The 21,002-nt window shown below is 40.0% G+C and overlaps 1 protein-coding gene across 10 annotated transcripts in view; it reads left to right on the forward strand.

The window, feature by feature from the left end:
* atp2b2 (ATPase plasma membrane Ca2+ transporting 2) overlaps positions 1-20,609 on the forward strand; it is a 204,053-nt gene extending 183,444 nt beyond the window's left edge. For 5 of the 10 annotated variants that reach the window (XM_089125103.1, XM_089125102.1, XM_089125105.1 and 2 more), the window contains 4 exons: positions 235-446; positions 3,978-4,085; positions 5,709-5,894; positions 17,181-20,609. In XM_089125103.1, coding sequence (XP_088981229.1) covers positions 235-446; positions 3,978-4,085; positions 5,709-5,894; positions 17,181-17,486 — 812 coding nt within the window. In that variant the 3' untranslated portion in view covers positions 17,487-20,609. Of the gene's footprint in view, positions 1-234; positions 447-3,977; positions 4,086-5,708; positions 5,895-7,832; positions 8,005-12,202; positions 12,325-17,180 lie in introns of all 10 variants that reach the window. The other 5 variants (XR_016148527.1, XM_089125106.1, XM_089125109.1 and 2 more) reach the window with 5 other exon arrangements.
* The last annotated feature ends 393 nt before the right edge of the window (positions 20,610-21,002 follow it).

Here is a 21,002-nt window from a genome sequence, read left to right on the forward strand (position 1 = left end):
CTTCTTTTGTGTTCAGCGGAAGAAAGAAATTCATACAGGTTTGAAACAACTTGAGGATGAGTAAATGATGACAGAATTTTCATGCTGAAGTGAACTATTCCTTTAAGAGTTCTGCGAGGAAGTTACACTTACAAATCAGAATCTCGTAGTCACAGTAATTCCGACATGATTGCATATACGTTCCTGTAGGATGTGCATATAGGATTATATAGATATATAGTGTCTTGTGTCCAGGTGAGCAGATCTTTGACATCGACAGCGGCAGACACGCGCCGCTTCATTCTCCTCCCTCTGAGCACTACACCATCATATTCAACACCTTCGTCATGATGCAGCTCTTCAACGAGATCAACGCCCGCAAGATCCACGGAGAGAGAAACGTGTTTGAAGGAATTTTTAGAAATCCCATCTTCTGCTCCATTGTAATCGGCACTTTCGCCATTCAGGTAACAACGTCTTTTTTCTTCAAATAGGTTTTTCAGACAAATTGCCATTGATTTTTTCCAGCTTCCCATTAAAGGGTTAGTTCACCCAAAAATGAAAATTCTGTCGGTATTTACTCACCCTCATGTTGTTCCAACCCCGTAAGACCTTCGTTCATCTTCGGAACACAAATTAAGATATTTAAGATATTAAGATCGCTCCTGCATCACTAGTCCATAGGCTTCTTGAGGGAATGACAATTGATGGCATCAAAAAGTCATTAAAGACATCGTTAAAATAGTCCAAGTGACTACAGGGGCTCAATCTTAAGTTTATCAAACGATGAGAACACTTTTTGTGCGCAAAAAACAACAAAAATAACGACTTTATTTCAACTATTCGTTTATTTCTCCCTCCGCGCGAGTCAGGTTACTAGTTTAATAGCGTAAGCTTCTGTTATTGTACGTCACACGCATCACACACACATGACCAGCGTCGGCCAATAGTGAGCCTTCGTGTGACGTAGCTCTACGCCACATGTGTCAAACTCAAGGCCCGCGGGCCATAACCGGCCCGCAAATGAATTATCTTTGGCCCGCATGACAAAATGTATTTATTTTTAGAGCTGGCCCGCCGGTATATAGGTTCAAATTACGTGGGAGCGCTGTGTCACGTGACAAGCAATGACGCGTCACCATGGAAACATGACCGCGAAAGCGTCACATTCTGGGCGGTAACCCGGATGAGTGGCCATTATGGAGGCACTCGGATGTAAACAACAGCATTTACTGCACTATGTATGTACTACGGAACACATTGTTACACTAAAAAACACAGAAAAAAACCTTGGTTGGTGCCACAAGGTGCGAAATAATATAGAGAAGGACTTACCAAGCAGGAGAGAGCGTAATATTTTGACAAACTAAAGTTAATATATGGTAATGGTCCGAATGAGCTAGCTTTTCTAGCCCGTACTGCAATTCTTCCTTCTATTTCTTATTCCGACATAAGCTACACTCAGATTGTCAGTCCAAAAAGCACATGAAATCCGTTTCAAGCTACATCCATATGTGGTTTGAAATCCTATTCAAATACCAGGACATATGCCTCAGTCTGAACGATCGGATTTCGGATGGCATGCGACTTTCATGCCACATAAAATGTAAACATCAGTGTTAGAGGAGACATGCTGCAAGTCGCTGTCGAAACAATGCTGTGTTGTTGCAAAGTGCCGGACGAGCAGAAAAATATTATTTATGAAACGTGTATTGAAACCGGTGCTGACAAGAGCGCATAACAGCCTCCTACCATTCTGCAGCTCAATACGCAATATAGTCCAGCGCGGCGGTGGCTACACATATCCATGTTGTAAAAATTAAATAAGAAAACATCACTATTGCAAATGCAAACCCCTCCATCAGTGTCAATGTCAGTGCCGTATTGCTGATGCTGTGCCTCTGTCAACCACAAACGCCTTCTTTCATCAGTTTTTTTGCACTCTTCTCTTTAACGTTTGGTAGTCTATAATTCAAAAGGTATTTTTCCCGATGTGACAGATTAGTACAGACCAAAACTCGACCATTTTTCAGCAGAAATAATCAGCCAAATTTGAAGGAAGGTGAACTTTGAAAAGGTGGACTTTCATCTTTGCATTTCTTTCTCTTGCTATAGGACATTTGTTTTTCCTTTGAAGTAAATAACTTTTGTAAATAACCATAATAAATTAGTGAAACTGATTTTATTTATTAATTTTATTTCTTTTATTTCCTAATTAATGTTTTTTTTATAGGCAATAATATATAGACCTTGTTGTTTTCAGGTTCATAATAATAATATGTTGTTTCAATAAGTTTTCAATAAACGTTTAACCTGTCTGGCCCTTGACTTATAGCAATTTTTTGATCTCGGCCCACTGTGTATTTGAGTTTGACACCCCTGCTCTACGCTATCACACTGCGTTAACTGACTACAGGCCCATGGAGAAGGAAGTAAATATTTGAAATAAAGTCATTATTTTTGTTTGTTTTGCGCACAAAAGTGTTCTCATCGTTTGATAAACTTAAGATTGAGCCCCTGTAGTCACTTGGACTATTTTAACGATGTCTTTAATGACTTTTCGATGCCAGCAAGAGTCATTCCCTCAAGAAGCCTATGGACTAGTATGCAGGAGCGATCTTAATATCTTAAATATCTTAATTTGTGTTCCGAAGATGAACGAAGGTCTTACAGGGTTGGAACAACATGAGGGTGAGTAAATACTGACAGAATTTTCATTTTTGGGTGAACTAACCCTTTAAAGCTGCAGTCCGCAGTTTTTCCTCTTTGTCGCCATCTCTGTTTGAAATCTGGAATTGTCGTTATTCGCAGAATTATTAACTCTACGTGAGTATTACTTCGACACGGCACAGCGCGGATGAACACAATGTTTGAGGAGAGTGTGCAGCTGTCAGTCAGACGACCAGCTCCTTTGAGGAACCTCAGCTTGCTGTTCACTTTATTACAAGCTTTCCGCTTTGAATCGAGTTAAGGCAAGCAGAGAGTTTTGAACACTGGCTGGTTATGTATTTTCTCAAATACGTGTTTTGGATTATTTTTAACCCCAAATAAACTACGGACTGCAGCTTTAAAGGGTTAGTTCACCCAAAAATGAAAATTAAGTCATTAATTACACACCCCCATGCTGTACCAACCCCGTAAGACCTTCGTTCATCTTCGGAACACAAATAAAGATATTTTTGATTGAATCTGAGAGCTGGATCAGTCCTATATAGACTTCCTAAGGGACTGGCTCTTGACGGCCCATAAAGTCATTAAAGAAAAGGTTTAAATATTCCATGTGCCTACAGCGGCTCAATTATACGTTTATCAAGCGACGAGACTACTTTTTGTGCGAAAAAAACATCAATAACGACTTTATTCCACTATTCCATTACTTCCTTATGGGCGCATGCGCGAGAACTGAGACGAGGACGTTCTCATTCGTCTACTTCTTGTTACCGGCTGCTCACCGCTTAGGAGTTTTACCGCCACCTACCGTATAAAATGATGATCCATATATAAGGCGCTCCGGATTATAAGGAACACTGTCGTTTTTTGATCAGATTAAAGGCTTTTAAGTGCACCTTATAGTGCGGAAAATACGCTAATTGAAAAGCGTATGTACAGCGCGCGTCTTCCTCTGCTTGTAAACAGAAAGTTTTGCGCTCCCAGCTATATCAGCACATCATCTTACCGTCATCAGGGCCGTCAAGAGCCAGTCCCTTAGGTAGTCTATGTAGGACTGATCCAGCTCTCAGATTCAATCAAAAATATCTTTATTTGTGTTCCGAAGATGAACGAAGGTCTTACGGGGTTGGTACAGCATGGGGGTGTGTAATTAATGACTTAATTTTCATTTTTGGGTGAACTAACCCTTTAAGTTACGAAAATTCTTTTTCTGAATGTTCTCTTTGTAAATGCTATGTTGTGCCCTGCTCTTTCCAACAGTTATAAATGTACTTCACCACTCCACTTTATTAGTTCTACACAGCTCCATTTTAACATTTGTTTGTTAGATTGTAATTATTCAGTTTGGAGGAAAGCCGTTCAGTTGTTCTCCTCTGGACCTGGAGAAGTGGATGTGGTGTGTTTTCCTTGGGCTGGGAGAGCTGGTCTGGGGACAGGTAATACTGTTCAATATCCTTTCAAATCTTTTTAGCACCACAGCTGTACGGTTACCCAGGGGCCAGTTGTTCAAAACATTTAATCTGGATCAAAATGATCCGGATTTGGAAATCCCATTTTTCCTATCCAGGATCAGGTAATCCGTCTTACTTTTATGCCGGTTTTTCAAAGCAACATTGGACTGGATCACCCTGATCCAGATACACAGTTTTCAAGATTACCAGTCCTCTAAATGGGACAACATATCACAATGTGGGCTACCAGCTATGTAAAGAACAGGTAGAAGAGCCAACATGGGGTCACTGTAAGTGTTTCTTATTTTGAGACAAAACACAAATGGGGACAAGATATTTTTTATTTTATTTAATTACTTTACTATACTGGGGTGTGTTTCCTGAAAGCATCGTTAGCCAACCATGGTCACAAGTTCCGTCGTTACCAATAGAGTTCAATGGAAATTGCGACCAACTTGCGACCATAGTTGGCTAACGATGCTTTCGGGAAACGCACCCCCGAATAGCTTAATTTTTAGCCTACGTCTACGTTATCACTGTTACAACGGTTACACAAGTCAAATGCAAAATATAAATAAAATTATATACTAAATGATACAAATGTATTATTTGACCAATTTTAAAGTTTTACTACATTTTCTTCCTGAAATCCACCTTGAAATGCTACCCCCTGTTGGGATCAGGATAATCCTGTTTTTTTGGATCAAAGTTATCCAAATCCCACTGACAAGTTTTGAACAACACAAACTGAAGGTTTGATCTAGATTAAAACTAGGATTGGATTTCCTGATCTAATCTGATTTCAGATTCCTTCTTTCCATTTTGATCAACCCATTTTCAAGATTTGATCCAATCCGATAACCAAAATCCGATCAGCTTACCTTTGAACAACTGGCCCCAGATGTTTCCACAATCTATGAGCTTTTTCTTTTCTCCCCACAAGCTATCTGACTCCTGAACTCAAATGAATCCTTTAACCCCCATATCTCACTGAAACCTATATGCAGTGAGCCTCATGTGAACTAGGCTGGATTATTGCAATAATAGAATTGATTTATAATGTGGAATAACTGTATTTATATGCTACCAATGATCATGTACAAAAGTAGAGTGTTTGCGCTTGCAACGTCAAAGGTCATTGGTTCGATTTCCAGGGAAAGCAAGAACTGATAAGAATGTACATTTCTAGCTTGCGTAAATGTAAATATCATTATTCATATGCTGCTGTCAACATTTTTTTAGTGTTATAGTTTAATGCACGCTGTAGCATGTTTTTATTCGATTTTTATGAGCCATTGGAATGGATGAATCTATCTATCTATCTATCTATCTATCTATCTATCTATCTATCTATCTATCTATCTATCTATCTATCTATCTATCTATCTATCTATCTATCTATCTATCTATCTATCTATCTATCTATCTATCTATCTATCTATCTATCTATCTATCTATTTATCTATTTATCTATCTACCTATCTATCTGTCTATCTGTCTGTCTATCTATGTCTGTCTGTCTATCTATCTATCAAGATGGAGTTTCTTTTTTTTTCTTGGTGATGTTCTGTTCTAAAATCAGTCATGCACACCCTCTCTCTGGCTCAGGTTATATCAACTATCCCGAACAGCAAGCTGAGGTTCCTCAAAGGAGCTGGTCGTCTGACTCAGAAGCATGAGATGACGGCCGAGGAGGAGATGAACGAGGACCAGGAGGAGATTGATTACACAGAGAGAGAGTTACGACGAGGACAGATCCTCTGGTTCAGAGGCCTCAACAGAATCCAGACACAGGTTAGAAACCCACTGAGAATCTGGAAAGTTATGACTGCCTGAAATATTCTGCATGAATTCTGCACTGAAATGGCATCTGTAGGAAGTAACCGTACTTATGCTTGTACATCAATTGTGTTTGTAATTATGTACTTGAGATTCAACCATCTGCACGGCTGGCAGTGTGTTTTATAGTCAGATTTAGATCGTGCGGAGGTTGTACCGCAGCTCAGCTCTGCCAAACACTGGCATTACTGGCACACACATCAGCGCTGATCGCGACACTTTTGTTCTTTTGCATAAATCATGTGCTGTCGTCTGTCGGCACACCTTCATATGACAAAAACCCAACCGAAAAGAGTTTTAGATCTAAATAGCAGTGTAAATCTCAGTACAGTTCTAATCGAAAGTATAAATTATGATATCAATGACAAAAGCTACACACCACTTACGTATAACGGAATGAGGTCATGTGACAGTGTAGCATAGACTGTCTGAAACATTTGAAACATTTAAACCAAAACATCTTGCATTAATTCGATCTCAAGTAGTTATTACTCTACCACCTGCGTGACATCATTAAAGGAGAACTCCGGCGCAAAATGAACCTTTGGTCTAATTACACATTGTTGCCTAGTCAACCGTTATCTGAGATTTGTTTTCATGATTGCCGAATGTAAATAGTTTTTAATCTAGAAAAACAGTAACGCTAGTATAACGCTAGTATATTGGGCATAGAGTAATGACAAATAAAAATTGCTTGTTATTACCACTAACAAGGCTCAAAATAGCCCCACACTAACACGGTAGCATAATAAGGGTCCCTACATTCAAACCGAAGCATTGAGAACTTTGTCAGTGTCCATACAGTTTAATAAGAAGATATTTTATACACACAGTCAACTTCGCCAATACACGAAGAAGCCATCTTTGAAAAATAGTCTCTACCAGTCGATCTACGAACGCCGATCCAAGTGCGCTGGTGAGATGTGAATAAGGTGATAAGGTAAGCGAGAACAGTAGTCTACATGTACATATCAGAGAAGAAAATGGTTCGTGTTTGTGTTTCTTCCGGAAACAACGGACCATATGAGATTCTGCTCAGTTCAGCACACTTGGATCGGCGTTCGTAGATCGACTGGTAGAGACTATTTTTCAAAGATGGCTTCTTCCTGTATTCGCGAAGTTGACTGTGTGTATAAAATATCTTCTTATTAAACTGTATGGACACTGACAAAGTTCTCAATGCTTCGGTTTGAATGTAGGGACCCTTATTATGCTACCATGTTAGTGTGGGGCTATTTTGAGCCTTGTTAGTGGTAATAACAAGCGATTTTTATTTGTCATTACTCTATGCCCAATATACTAGCGTTATACTAGCGTTACTGTTTTTCTAGATTAAAAACTATTTACATTCGGCAATCATGAAAACAAATCTCAGATAACGGTTGACTAGGTAACAATGTGTAATTAGACCAAAGGTTAATTTTGCACCAGAGTTCTCCTTTAACAAACGTGGTTGAAAATTCAGGTAAAAATGCTGTGAACAGAAAAACTTATTCTACATATCAGCCGTTTGTCCAATAAGATTAGAGGATGACTACTGTTATAAAATGTGCCGCATGTGACAACCTGCATTCTGGAGTTTAGTAGTGGCATGCAAATCATTTACAGTGAATTGTATTGCCTGTTAAATGTATGTGATATGATAACAGTGCTCTCCTAGGCGTAATGATGCAGTCCTGTGGTGAGGCTCGTGAAGGTAAAGGCGTTCATCATCAGCAGCAGCAGCGAGGAGGACTTTTCTAAAGCCATCAAACCCTCAGTGCTAATTTAAGATGAAGTGTTTAATGTGTGATGAGGGCCTGTCATTGTCTTCTAAACCATGTCCGTGTGACGAAGCATCGGTCACGTCTTTGACGCGCTGTGCTCCGTGTATTTCTCTCCCCCTTCCTGCAGATCGAGGTAGTGAACACCTTCAAGAGCGGGACTTCAGTTCAGGGGGCTTTGAGACGCCAGTCCTCCACCACCAGTCAAAATCAGGATGTAACCAATGTTTCTAGTCCTAGTCACATGTCCTTGTGCAATGCTCTTTCCTCTCCTACCAGCACTGCTGCTGCTCCCTCTGGGCGTGAGTGACACTCTTCTTTGGGTGTTTATCAGGGATGCCCTTGGACCTGTAGTGGGACAATGACAACGACAAACACAGAAAACAGTTCTATGAATAAAATTGTAAAAAGCCAAGATATTTGAAACAGTGGCAACATTGGGTAAGACGTCACAAAACACGTGGCCCACTCTAAAATAAAATGTTGGGTTGTTTCGATCCTAATTTGGGTCAAATATAGACAAACCCAACCGTTTTTAAACCAACGGTTGGGTTTGTCCATCCTTGACCCAAATTTGGGGTGAAATAACCCAGCTTTTTTTAGTGTAGGTCAGTAAAAAAGCAAAGTAATCCCTTTGGTAACACTGTACTTGAAGGGGTGTGCAGAAGACTGACAAGACAGCTCAGGACACATGTTTATGTCATTAAGTTTCATTCACTCAATTATGACATTTTTAATGAAAATATGACATTATTTGAGATGTCTTTGTTATGACACCTTGACATAAACCAATACATCATAACCTGTCAGTGTCTTTATCATGACAATTTGACATTGCTAAAACAACACAACCAGATAACAAATTATTACATAGCAGATTAATTATCAAATTTAAGAAACCACTTAGCTTTATGGGTTTACATTACATTAAACTGTCATGTGATTGGTTTTGACATTGGCTGTCATGAGGCCATTATAACCTTTAACCTTTAGGTCAAGAAAAATATTCACAACAGTTATAATGGCCTCATGGCAGCCAATGTTATGTTAACCCATAAAGCTAAATGCTTTCTTAAGTTTGATAATTAATCTGCTATGTCATGTTTATGACATATTTATGACAATTTATCTTGTCTTAGTAATGTCACGTTGTTATAACAAAGACATCTCAAACAATGTCATATTTTCATTAAAAATGCAACAAGCGAATGACAATTGTCATAAACATGCATAAACCCTCCTACATGTATCACATCATGATTATGAAGGTGTCATGTCAGTCTTATACACACCCCTTCAAGTGAAGTGTTACCATACCTTTTAAACCAGTAGTGCCCAATCCTGTCCTTGCACATTTACTTACCCAAGTTCAGATCCAACCCTGATCTGTAATCATCAAGTACTCCTGAACGCCAATGTCTGTTTAATCATGGTTGGAGCTGAACTTTGCAGTAAGGTAGGCTTTGCTGTGCCTGAAGTCGCCCCCTATAACCTCGTTCACTATTCCCTACATTAGTCCACTACTATAGTCCACTTGAAGGAGTGCATGAAAACGAGTGAGGGAAGGGCTTCCGCTTTTCCATAGTTTGTGCTTAGGGTTTTACTTTAATAACTTTGCAAATTGGCAGTCGTGACAACTATGTGTAAACCTACATTAAACAATTTAATAATCAGTTAAAAATTAATTTCTACATGTATGAAATTACGCCATCTGGTCAAATGCGGGAATTCATTTGACGCGCGACCTTCACAGTGCATTATGGGTATTTTCTAGCCAATGAGCATACATCGGTTGTTAAGGCCATTGCACACCGAGTCCGAAATTCGCATCCGAAATTTTCGCACGTTAAAAAAAAAATTCGACCTCACGTTATGTCAGTCACGCTTGCACACCGCCTCCGAAACTTTCGTCCGTCATAAAATTAATCGGATCGGGTTCGATTTTCTGCGTTTTTCGCATCCAGAGCCAGCATTTTGAGAGGTCTTTTGACAATTCAGGGCCGGGGGGAGCTCGTCCTCAAATCATTGCACATATGCGCCGTGCTTTCAGTTTCGGTTTTCAATTCGATCAAGTGTTTATGTTCTCTTCTCTATATTGGATTATGAAATTAATAAACCTCCCCTTTCAATCAGATTGAAATTTAGGATCGAAAAAGGTGTGATTGAGCAGCCTATTCGATAACTAATGTATTATTTGGGCACAATACACAATAACAGCCTAGCTGTTCTGTCTGCCCAGCGCTTCCAACGGGCCGCGCGCGGGTGTGTGTTTGTCCGTGTGTTTGTGTCCATACCTGGTCCATTTCAGACACACTGCCAGTCTCCGTTCAGAATCGATTGGTTCACGGAAATTGGTGGTCTTGTTTTTAATATGTGGCTCTAGAATCGCTAGCAAAGCATCGAACTGTCCCACTGACATTCTGAGGTAAATTTTGAATCGCTCAGGATAAATTCGCAACTCCTTGATAAGGAAAGTCTCCTTCCTCTCGGTCTCGGCGCAATTTCAGGATTGGATGGACGTAATATTTTTTTTCTTTCTTCCCTTTTCAATAAGAGAGAGGGCAAAAATCATCCTCACTGCTTGACGAATCCATTTGGTATTTTTGCGTTTTTTCCCGCAAAGGTTTAAGAAATACGCAACGGACTCGGTGTGCAAGGTTTCTATGCGTGACGAATTTTTAAGCTGACGAACACGAAAATACGCATACGAATATTTCGTGCTCGGTGTGCAATGGCCTTTAAAGGGTTAGTTCACCCAAAAATGAAAATTCTGTCAGTATTTACTCACCCTCATGTTGTTCCAACCCCGTAAGACCTTCGTTCATCTTCGGAACACAAATTAAGATATTTAAGATATTAAGATCGCTCCTGCATACTAGTTCATAGGCTTCTTGAGGGAATGACTTGCTGTCCTCGAAAAGTCATTAAAGACATCATTAAAATAATCCAAGTGACTACAGGGGCTCAATCTAAGGTTTACCAAACGACGAGAACACTTTTGTGCGCAAAAAAACAACAACAAAAATAACGACTTTATTTCAACTATTCGTTTATTTCTCCCTCTGCGCGAGTCAGGTTACTAGTTTAATAGCGTAAGCTTCTGTTATTGTACGTCACACGCATCACACACATAACCAGCGTTGGCCAATAGTTAGCCTACGTGTGATGTAGCTTTACGCTATCACACTACGTTAACTGACTACAGGCCCATAGAGAAGGAAGTGAATAGTTGAAATAAAGTCGTTATTTTTGTTTGTTTTGCGCACAAAAAGTGTTCTCGTCATTTGATAAAGTTAAAATTGAGCCACTGTAGTCTCTTGGACTATTTTAACGATGTCTTTAATGACTTTTCGATGCCAGCAAGAGTCATTCCCTCAAGTAGCCTATGGACTAGTATGCAGGAGCGATCTTAATATCTTAAATATCTTAATTTGTGTTCCGAAGATGAACGAAGGTCTTACGGGGTTGGAACAACATGAGGGTGAGTAAATACTGACAGAATTTTCATTTTTGGGTGAACTAACCCTTTAATACGTTATTGCAGTGCATTGTGGGATTGAATGAGTGCAGTTGATAACGTCCACTATAGGTTTCTGAAACCACTACAAATGGCTGTTCCCTAAAATAGTGCCCTATAAGGGTATAGAGAGTGATTTCGGACACAGCCTAGATCTCTAGTTACAAGATTGTTTTAGACTGATCATTAAACAGTAAATGTCATGGAAGCAGCTCTGCAGCACAGATTCTAGAAAGAAGCTTTTTTTCTACAATCTGTTGCAAATATTAAGCTGCATTAATGTTGTGTCAGGAATGGATTACCATAATTATGAGAAAACGGCTACTCAGAGCTGTACACATTTACTGACTCAGAAATGATTTGTTTCTATGGCAACACCAAAATGAACTGATTTACGGCTTTGTTGTTGACAAAAAAAATATTTATCACTAGCTACATAAATTGCATGAAAACCAAAGAAAGTACATACCACTTTATGAGCTGTAATAAAATATTCCCAATTTCCAATGTTTTCATTTTGGCGTGAATGCAGGATTATTGGAGAATAATTATGAAGCATATTATTCATAATAGTATAAAGACATTTAGCAGACAGTTTGGTGTGATGTTTCCTTTTAATTTGGTAAATTAGTAGTGTAAATGATAACATGTTATACTACTTATACATTTTTTTTTTAGATATGGACACTGGACACAAGTCTGGCTCTAACAGCTACAGCAGAAAGATCTGACAGACATTGCTGATCAGGAATTACAAACAGATACCCTTAGGTCCAAAAGGGATTAGGCATGACACCGGACCGGAGCTCTCTAAAAGTTTCTTTTTAGACATAGACGATTAGCGTAATAGTCAAAGGGCATCCCTGAAATCTGCTTTGCTTCTGATTTCCTCTTGCTCTTCATGTCACAGTTTATCAGATCATCTTTAACCCACTTCTCAGAAGTACATATGTTTCAATGTACCATGTGTTTGTTTTCCCCAGAGTGCTAAGAGCCCTGGACTAAGGGTGCAGCCTACGAAGTGAATTTCAGGTTGTGAGTCCCTCCATTGTCCGCCGCAAAATTGATGTGAACTAATATTCCACCAACAAACTCACCAGGCTGGGTAAACATTCAAGTATAGCCAACGGTACCATTTCCCACTCAGCTTAAGCCTGACATGTTCTACAAAATGCTCTAGGTTGCATTGTTGAAGTTACTCTATTGATCACGGGAGGCTGTTTTGTTCCTTTTGTTTTATTTTCTTCTCTCCACACAGATACGGAGACGTGTGAAGAAAGTGGCGCTTCCTCCCCATAGTCTTGTCTTATTTGTCGTCTGTTTGATGTAGATCGAGGCCACAGCGACCCATTATGTCTCATGGCTTTACTCTGTTGGTCATGTAGTCTGCTGTGTGATGCTGACAGTTACAGAGTATCACTAAACGTTAGGCCAGTCTTCATCTATGTGATTCCTTCTGACATTTGTTTTCATCTGTCATTCAGACCAGTTTGTGTTGGCTTTGTAAGTTTGCTCTTAGCTCGGTTGAAAGTGTGCTAGTTCGCTACAGGAGAAATGGTTAGAATCGAGTTTGCTGGTTGTTTGATGTAATGATGGACCGCAATCCTTTCACAGTGGGGCCAATGTAGGCACGAAATGGGCTTCAGTTATGTGCCCTACATGGGTTTGTCTATGGGTTCCATGTCGGCCCTATCTGAATTAGCCACAATGTAAACTAATTCCAATAGGGCCAGCATGGAACACATAGAAAAACCCATGGATGGCCCATACTGGGAATAATTCCAATAGCACCAGCACCGTACCAATGTAATGGTGCGTTCACACCGGTTGCGAATGGCGCGTCAGGCGCGAATGATTTCAATGTTAAATCAATGCAAAGACACGTTATGCGCTTGACACGCGAATTAACACAAAGTGGTCAAGTGTCAAACTAGACATGGCAGGCACGAATTTGACGCGCTATTCGCGTCCGGTGTGAACACAGCATAAAAACCCATGTGTGGCCCATTCCAGGGGCTTATTTTAATAGGGCCAGCATGGGACCAATGGAAAAATGGCCCATTTATTAAGTACATATTGTGCCTACATTGGCCCCACCATGAAATGCTGGCTGGTATGCTTAGCATGTCAGTAGTTGGTGGTATCATAGAGGCTCTGTTCCAAACCCTAGCGAAGCCCTCTCAATTCGTTTGCTTAAGCAGCTCCCTTATATTGGAAGGTTCACATGGACGGTGAATTAAAATTTTCAATTGGGAGGTGATGGGAGGCATCAAGAGCACATTAACTCCTATCAGTTAATTGATGCAGGGATATAATTTGAGTAGGAACCTATAGACCCCTTTTCAGTTGGCACATGGTGACGTTTTTTTGTGGGCGGAGCTTAGGTGGAGGCAAAACGATCCCTCTGGCCACTTCACTAACGCTAGTTAGCAAGTATTGTTAGCTTGTTTTTTAACAATGAACTGGAGAAAAATCCGATTTTATCTTAAAGTGTAAGGTCACTCAGTGTCCAGGACCGCGATTGTTTTTTCCAAAAGTTATCTTTAACTGACGGAACCAGATTGGCCGACCCGAAGCCGCCTACACGCTCACTCAATGCATGGATGATCTGACAGGATTAACGTACGTTACAGTGTTGTAGTCGAGACCACCTTACTCGAGTCCAGACCAGAGAGAGTCGAGTCCGAGTCAAGACCGAGTCCATAGAGAGTCGAGTCCGAGACCAGAGACGGTCGAGTCCAAAACGAGACCGAGACCAGAGTTTAAAAAATATGATCAGTTTAGGGTAAAAAGGCCACATAGTAGGTGGTGTTAAAAGTAATTTTATTTCAATTTGTCATGCGCAGTTGCGCACTAGAAAATCACCAATCACTGGGCATGTCAATCAATTTAAAGAAATATTTTATGTTTTAAATATAACATACATTAATAATCATGAAAAATATTTTGAATTGAACTCGAGTGGACTCGGGAATAAGTCAGAGTCCTAAAAAAAAAATGTTCGAGTACGAGTCAATTCCGAGTCCAAATGCACACAAGTTCATGACAAGACCAAGACCATTAAAATATGGTCTCGAGACCGAGTCCGAGACGAGTCCGAGTCTCGAGTACTGTTACCTCGGTTGAGTGGCCTGACTTTTACACTTACCTTATAGAGAAACCGATCGTAAAGAGAAACTGAGGGCATATAAATCTTTAGATGCCTATATGGTCCTGTACAAGACTTGTGTGTACGATCCGCAGTTCTGCCGAGCCAAGGCCGAGATAATGATGTGACACAGTGATAAATGATGTGAATATTTTCTAGAAATACAAATTCCAGATACAGCATATTCATTTTTCATCAATTCTTGCACCAAACAACACAACAAGATGACATTTAATAATAGTAACAATAATTTAAGCTCCTTATTATGTAGCCGAATCTGTGCTGGTTTGTATTGGCCGCCTCCAGTTTTCACTTTGTTTAGCCTCCAGCTAGCGCCGTGACGTAACTGTGACGTCGGCGCAAAAGGGGTCTAATAGAACTAATACAGTACAGAGAATTAGAGACCTACATTTTTTTTTTTTTTACTGTCCTTAGGGGCTTTCACACCGGGTAGTTATAAAACTCGTCTATAGGAACTTGCCACCATGGTGGTCCCTCGAGATATTTTCCCTTAGGGCCATTTTCCTGGTATCATTCGCACCGCCAGTACAAACCCTACCACTCTCGTTGTTGTATGGGACGTTTTTTTTTTGATGGTGCTGAGAAAGCCAGCCTGAGCACACAACGCTCCCATTCTAAGTCTTCATTAATTTACGATCTGTTTAACAGCCCTATCTAATACATCATTATAACTGTTAAACAAAGTAAACGGTATACAAACAAGTATCGTAGCATTTGCCATGTGGTTGATGCCTAATGTCACTAGGACTAGAACATAGTCGTGTCTTGCTTGTTCTCTTTAAAGTCACTTTGGATTTTACAAATTGTGATTGGTTCCTTTACATGTCAGTCAGACGGCCTCTCAATGGTCCTTGGCCAATGAAAGCTGCTATGTAGTCTGCCGTCAGTCTGATGGTCTGGCTACGTAAGACTTAAGGAACTATGAAACAGGACGGTGTGAAAGCCCCTCTTGTGAACATTCCGTAAGGCAGGGATGTCCAGTCCTGCTCTTGGAGGGCCAATGCCCCGGAAAGTTAATCTCCAACTTGGTCCCAACACACTTGCCTGAAGTTCATTCGTCTGAAGACCCTGATTAACTGTGTTTAATTGGGGTTAGAGCTAAACTCTGTGGGTCAGTGGCCATCCAGGAGCAGGAAGAATCCTAAGCCAAATAAAACCGCATAAAGCCTAGTTCACACTACATGATTTTAAGCCCGATTTGCAAATCGTTGAGCTCGCCGACAGGTCAGGGTATTATCGCGGGGGATTAGCGGGCGATGAACGCTCGCCAATCGGTTAGTATGAAAGCGCCAACAAAGCATCAAAGACGCTCGCAGACGAGTCGCCAAGCCCAGAAAAATATCTAGCATGCTAGATATCCAGAGCTGTCGCATGACTCAACCTCACGTGATGTCATGAGCTACAGCCAATCAGAGCAAGGCATGGGTTGAGGTCAACGGGTAAATCTCAATTTTTCTTTTTTTTTTTGCGTTTTTTTTTTCTTAGAGCAAATCATCGCGCAAACAGTTTGCGCACAGTTCAGTCCGACATTTTAAAATCATGTAGTGTGAACTAGGCTTAAGTGAAGGGTATGAAACACTCTACAGCGAACGCTGATTCCTCACCTGAAGGCATGCTAGGCAGACGTTAGCATGTTACTAAGATAATACTCTAATAAGTAGTCCAGATAGATTTTGTCTATTTTAGTTAGACTGAACTTTTCATCTATTTTTTGCAGAAAAACTAACAGACAAAAAAATAATAATAATCTTAACCCAGTCCACTGAAACTGTTTTCTGGGGTTGCTTTATCAGTGAAGGACACTTGCAATGTTGCCTAAGAATTTGACTAGAACGATTTATCTTTGAATATCTTGTCGTTTAGATAGGTTGCTCACTAGGTTGTGGAACAGGACCAAAGAGCATTTTCATAGTTAGTTTAGATTTTTGTATTCCCGAAAGTTTGTTTGTTTTTGTAAACCTTTGAAGTGGAATATTAGCTACTCCCAACTATTAAAGTACTTCTATAAAGTTTTAATTCCACACTAATAACTTATTAAAGGATTCTCTTCTTTTTTTTTTTTTTAGTTCTGTGAACCTCTACAAAACTTTTCGGCCTATACTTGAGTGTTTACACAGAGACGCATGGAGTTTTTTTAAAAGAACAGACCTTCGTTTGTTCTCGTCTTTTCTTATTCCACAGTCTGTGTGCCTGTGTTCATCTCCATATGGTGTTGTCCCGAGTTGCATGTTGTGTGTAGTCGTTGAGTTGGCTTGTCAAGCTTTTGGTTTGCTTCCATCGTGTCGTGACTCTATGCTCTCGAAGCATAGGATCTCCTGTCCCCGTCATTCTCGATTGAGTCTCTGTAGACTTGTACTCTTTCTTTTATTTTCTTTGGCTTTGACTTTGTGTTTACCTTGAAACTCATCCTGGATCTATCTAATCTATTCCTCTTACCAACTTTCCACGAGATGTTTTCAACTTGCATGATGTTTTGGTTTTCCTTTGTTTTGAACTTTTTTTTTATTTTTGTTGAATTAACAATGCTTGTCTCTAGGTATACAACACATTGGACCTTACACTGTATACTGTATTGTGTTCTGAACGGGACAAAAGAGCATTGCCTATGTTTTCCTTATCTTGAGTTTGAGTTGCGTTCTTTTCAATGCAATCCTTAAACCGTCTCAGTGCACGGCAGAGTAAGTGAATTACAAACGTTTTCCAAATGTTCTCCACGGGGTGTCCCTCCTTTGTGATGTGAAGTTCCAACTCACTTTACGAGCCCTTTAACACCGCTCTCTTTCCTCACGCAGATACGTGTTGTGAACGCATTTCGTAGCTCGCTCTACGAAGGCTTGGAAAAACCCGACTCCAGAACCTCCATCCACAATTTCATGACTCATCCGGAGTTTAGAATAGAGGACTCCACACCTCACATTCCTCTTATAGACGACATCGACATTGACGAGGCGGCGAGGAAGAACTCCAGCCCGCCCACGTCTCCCAACAAGAACAACAACGCCATCGATAGCGGTATAAACCTGACAACCGACACGAGTAAATCTGCTGCTTCCTCCAGTCCCGGGAGCCCGCTTCATAGTCTGGAGACATCGCTTTAGCCATGAGATCATCTCCACAGTCATCTTAAACTCTACGTTTAGAAGCACTCCGGAGCGCATGCGAACTGTCGACCGAAGGCGTGGTCGCGCCACTTTCTTTTTTTTTTCCTTTTGAACGTACGACTCGGATGATCGCGGAGTGACTCGAGAAACTATACAAGAAACCACGAGCGCAGACACGGCGCTCCCATTTCCTGAGGAAACGACAGACTATTACGAGTAATTTAAATCAAATTCAGCTATTATCGTTGCTCCTGCATGAATGTACATTACCCAGGTTTTTATTCGGAAACCTTTATTTTTATTTAAACGGTTTGATTTGATTTGGTGGGACGTGCGGTGGACTGCTATTTTACGACAGCTTATCTGATTCACTGACCTGTGAGTATTGTGTGTGGCATGTATCTAATTGTATAGATTTATTTGGTTATTGATTAAGGTGTATCCAGGTCGCAGGGCTCAACTTGCACAGTAGATTTGCACCTGTCGGAAAAGAGAAACCCATGGAAATTAGAATTTATTAAGCGTACATATATATTTATAGACACATTATAAATATATATTTACAGAGTTTATCTTTATTTGTTGGCATGTTGCCTTGTTCTGCTTCAATAACTACTTTAACTTATTTATGTCCTAAAGAGAATGTAATTTGTTTACAAAAACTTGTAGATACGTCCTGGTTTCTTTGTAGGGTTCAAAACCACGCAGCAGACGTAGTTGGGACAGCTCACATTGTTCAGTACTCTAGGTGTTTTATTACCAATTGTGCGCTGGACTTGCCTGCTATTTTGTCAAAAACAAAAAAAAAATGTAGATATTTTTAGAGGATAACAAAAGAAACCAAAATATAGTGGGATATATCATTAACGTGGCATCGTAGTATTAAAGTCGAGTGTCGGGATCGACGGCTCTGATCGGCCCCCGAGAAAATCCAATCGGTTCCGCTGGATTTGAAGGTTTCGTCGAAGTCAACGCTTGCAATGAACTTGTGGTCAGCCTCAAACGTGGGCATATATATATATATAAATATATATCAGGTTGGGTTTAAATATCTTCTTTAGAAGTATATACTGTTTAACATAAAAATAGTTTCAGTTCCGTGTGACCATCGAAAGCTGCGATGGCTTTTTATGTTGGAAACGTGTAAACTAAGTTATATTTGGCATCTCTGTATGAAAATCAAAATTGTGTTCAAATATTGTGATCTATTGTGTTGATTCTTCTTTTTTGACATTTGATTTGTAGATTTCTTTTGGTTGAAGGAAACGAGCCCAGCTCCTGAGCTGACGACACTTTGAACAACTGAAATATGTAATGTAACGAAACAAAACCAATAAGGAATGTTGCTTTTGACTCTTTTCTTAAAAGAAAGAGAAAAACCCAAACCAACACCGCAACAAAAAAAAATTACACACACACACACACACACACATTTATGATCCTTTTCTGCACTATCCGGATATGAATGAATTTCTGTGGTGTAAATTTAGATTTAGTGCTTCTGTGTTCAAATCAAGCTTGTCTTCCTGCAGTCAGTAAATATACTCTAGCATCTCAACAGTATTCACTAGTCGTTAACTATTTATTGTACTCTAGAATTAAAGGACGAATGAGCGTCTACCAGAAGGCACACTTATAAAGTCACCCATGTATTCATTAATATTCTTTGCAAATATCGGAAAGGCATGATGTCATACACGTAATATGCAACTCATTTTTCGCCAAATTTGGACTTTTTGTTGTTGTTGTTGTTGTTGTTGACGACAATTTTCCTCATCAAGATGAGGTGCACAAGCTTTAACCGTTAGCTCAGGCATACTCAATGAGAGAACGTGTTTTTTTCCCTCCCAGAAATCTTTATCATGTTAACGGGATAGTTCCTACCCTATCTCACGACCAATTCGTACGAATTCGTACGAATGATTCAAAAGTGGCTAATTCGTACTAATTCATACGACCTCACTCGTACAAATTTGTACGATTTGTCTAAACCCACGTGACGGTTATGTTTAGGGGCGGGGTCAGGGGTAGGTCATTCGTACGAATTCATACGAATTGGCTAATTCGTAAAATATGTACGATTTAGCTAAATCGTACTAATTTGTACGAGTGAGGTCGTACAAATTGTTACGAATTAGCCACCTCGTAAAATTCGTACGAATTCCCGTGAGATCGGGTTGGATAGTTCACCTAAAAATTACAATTCTGTCATCATTCGGTTCGTCCGCACGACTTCTGCACTACAGTCTTTTGAAGTCGAACCATTCAGAAGATTGAAACGAAGTCATTTCGTCATGATACGACCTTTTCAATTGTAAAGATGACCTGTTTGCTTTCGGGTGAACTATCCCTTTAACGTGTTTAAAAGCCTCATTCACAGCCATTCTCACAACTGTTGTACACTGACCAAAAGAATCGCCTCTGACGCGTTGAAAGTTTGTCTGAAATGTGTGTGGACTGCAATGATTGACTCCAGACGAGATCTTTCACGGTATGACTGGCCACTTCAGTTCAATTCAGTTCAGTTTAGTTCTGCGCCCTGTGTTGACGGGCCGAATAACGGATGCAGTTTAAAATGTTGAACCAATAAATCGGAAGGATGACAGCATTCTAATAATCACAAATAATAATATTTCTTGCAATACATCAGCTTCTATGTACTGTACTTAGCAGCATGCGTTTTGTGGAACAAAGAGCATATGACGCCACAGGTACTTTTGGCGCACTAGCAATTTATGGGTAAATGAAAAGTGTTCATCCATCTTGTTTTTATGAATTTTATAATCTATACAATAATTGTAAATAAAAAAACTCAATGTCTTTGTTCATTTAATACTATGCAAAAAGTCAAGCTTTCTGATTGTTTCTCATCTACCCTAGAGTGTGTTGCTGGAATGTTTGTGGTCTCAAAGTCAGTAAAACAAACAAAAAAAAAATATTGTGATGTAAATGATTTTCTAGCCTGAGAACATGAACTGACTCTTGTTGCTTCCCTGTCCATACCACAATTCCAGACGGGAGCGCAAGTGATACAAATGAAATGGAAGAGAAAAAAAAATGAAAAAAAAAAAGCACTTAATAAATTCCCAGAGGAGCATGAATAAAGCAGTGCTCAGTGTGTGTGTGTGTGATGTTTCATCTGTGGCACGAGTAGATGTGCTTAAGTCTTTCTGTCTGCTTTAATTCATTGCATGTGGTCTCCAAACCCCACATGTAGGCCTGATACGATCATGAATTTTGTGCTGACTACTGACTGAATATATTTGTGTCGGTATGACAGTGATGGGTTCAGACTACACGATATCAGCCTGATTTTGGCATGATCCTTTAAGCCTAGTTCACTCTACGTGATTTTAAGCCCGATTTAAGCCCGATTTGCAAATCGTTGAGTCGCCGACAAGTCAGGGTGTTATCGCGTGCAAATCGCGGGCGATTAGCGGACGATTAACGCTCGCCAATCCGTTAGTGTGAAAGAGCCAACAACGCATCAAAGACAGCTCGCAGACAGGTCAC

Source organism: Pimephales promelas, chromosome 21, assembly GCF_988280905.1.
Source record: "Pimephales promelas chromosome 21, fPimPro1.hap1.1, whole genome shotgun sequence".
NCBI lineage: Eukaryota > Metazoa > Chordata > Actinopteri > Cypriniformes > Leuciscidae > Pimephales > Pimephales promelas.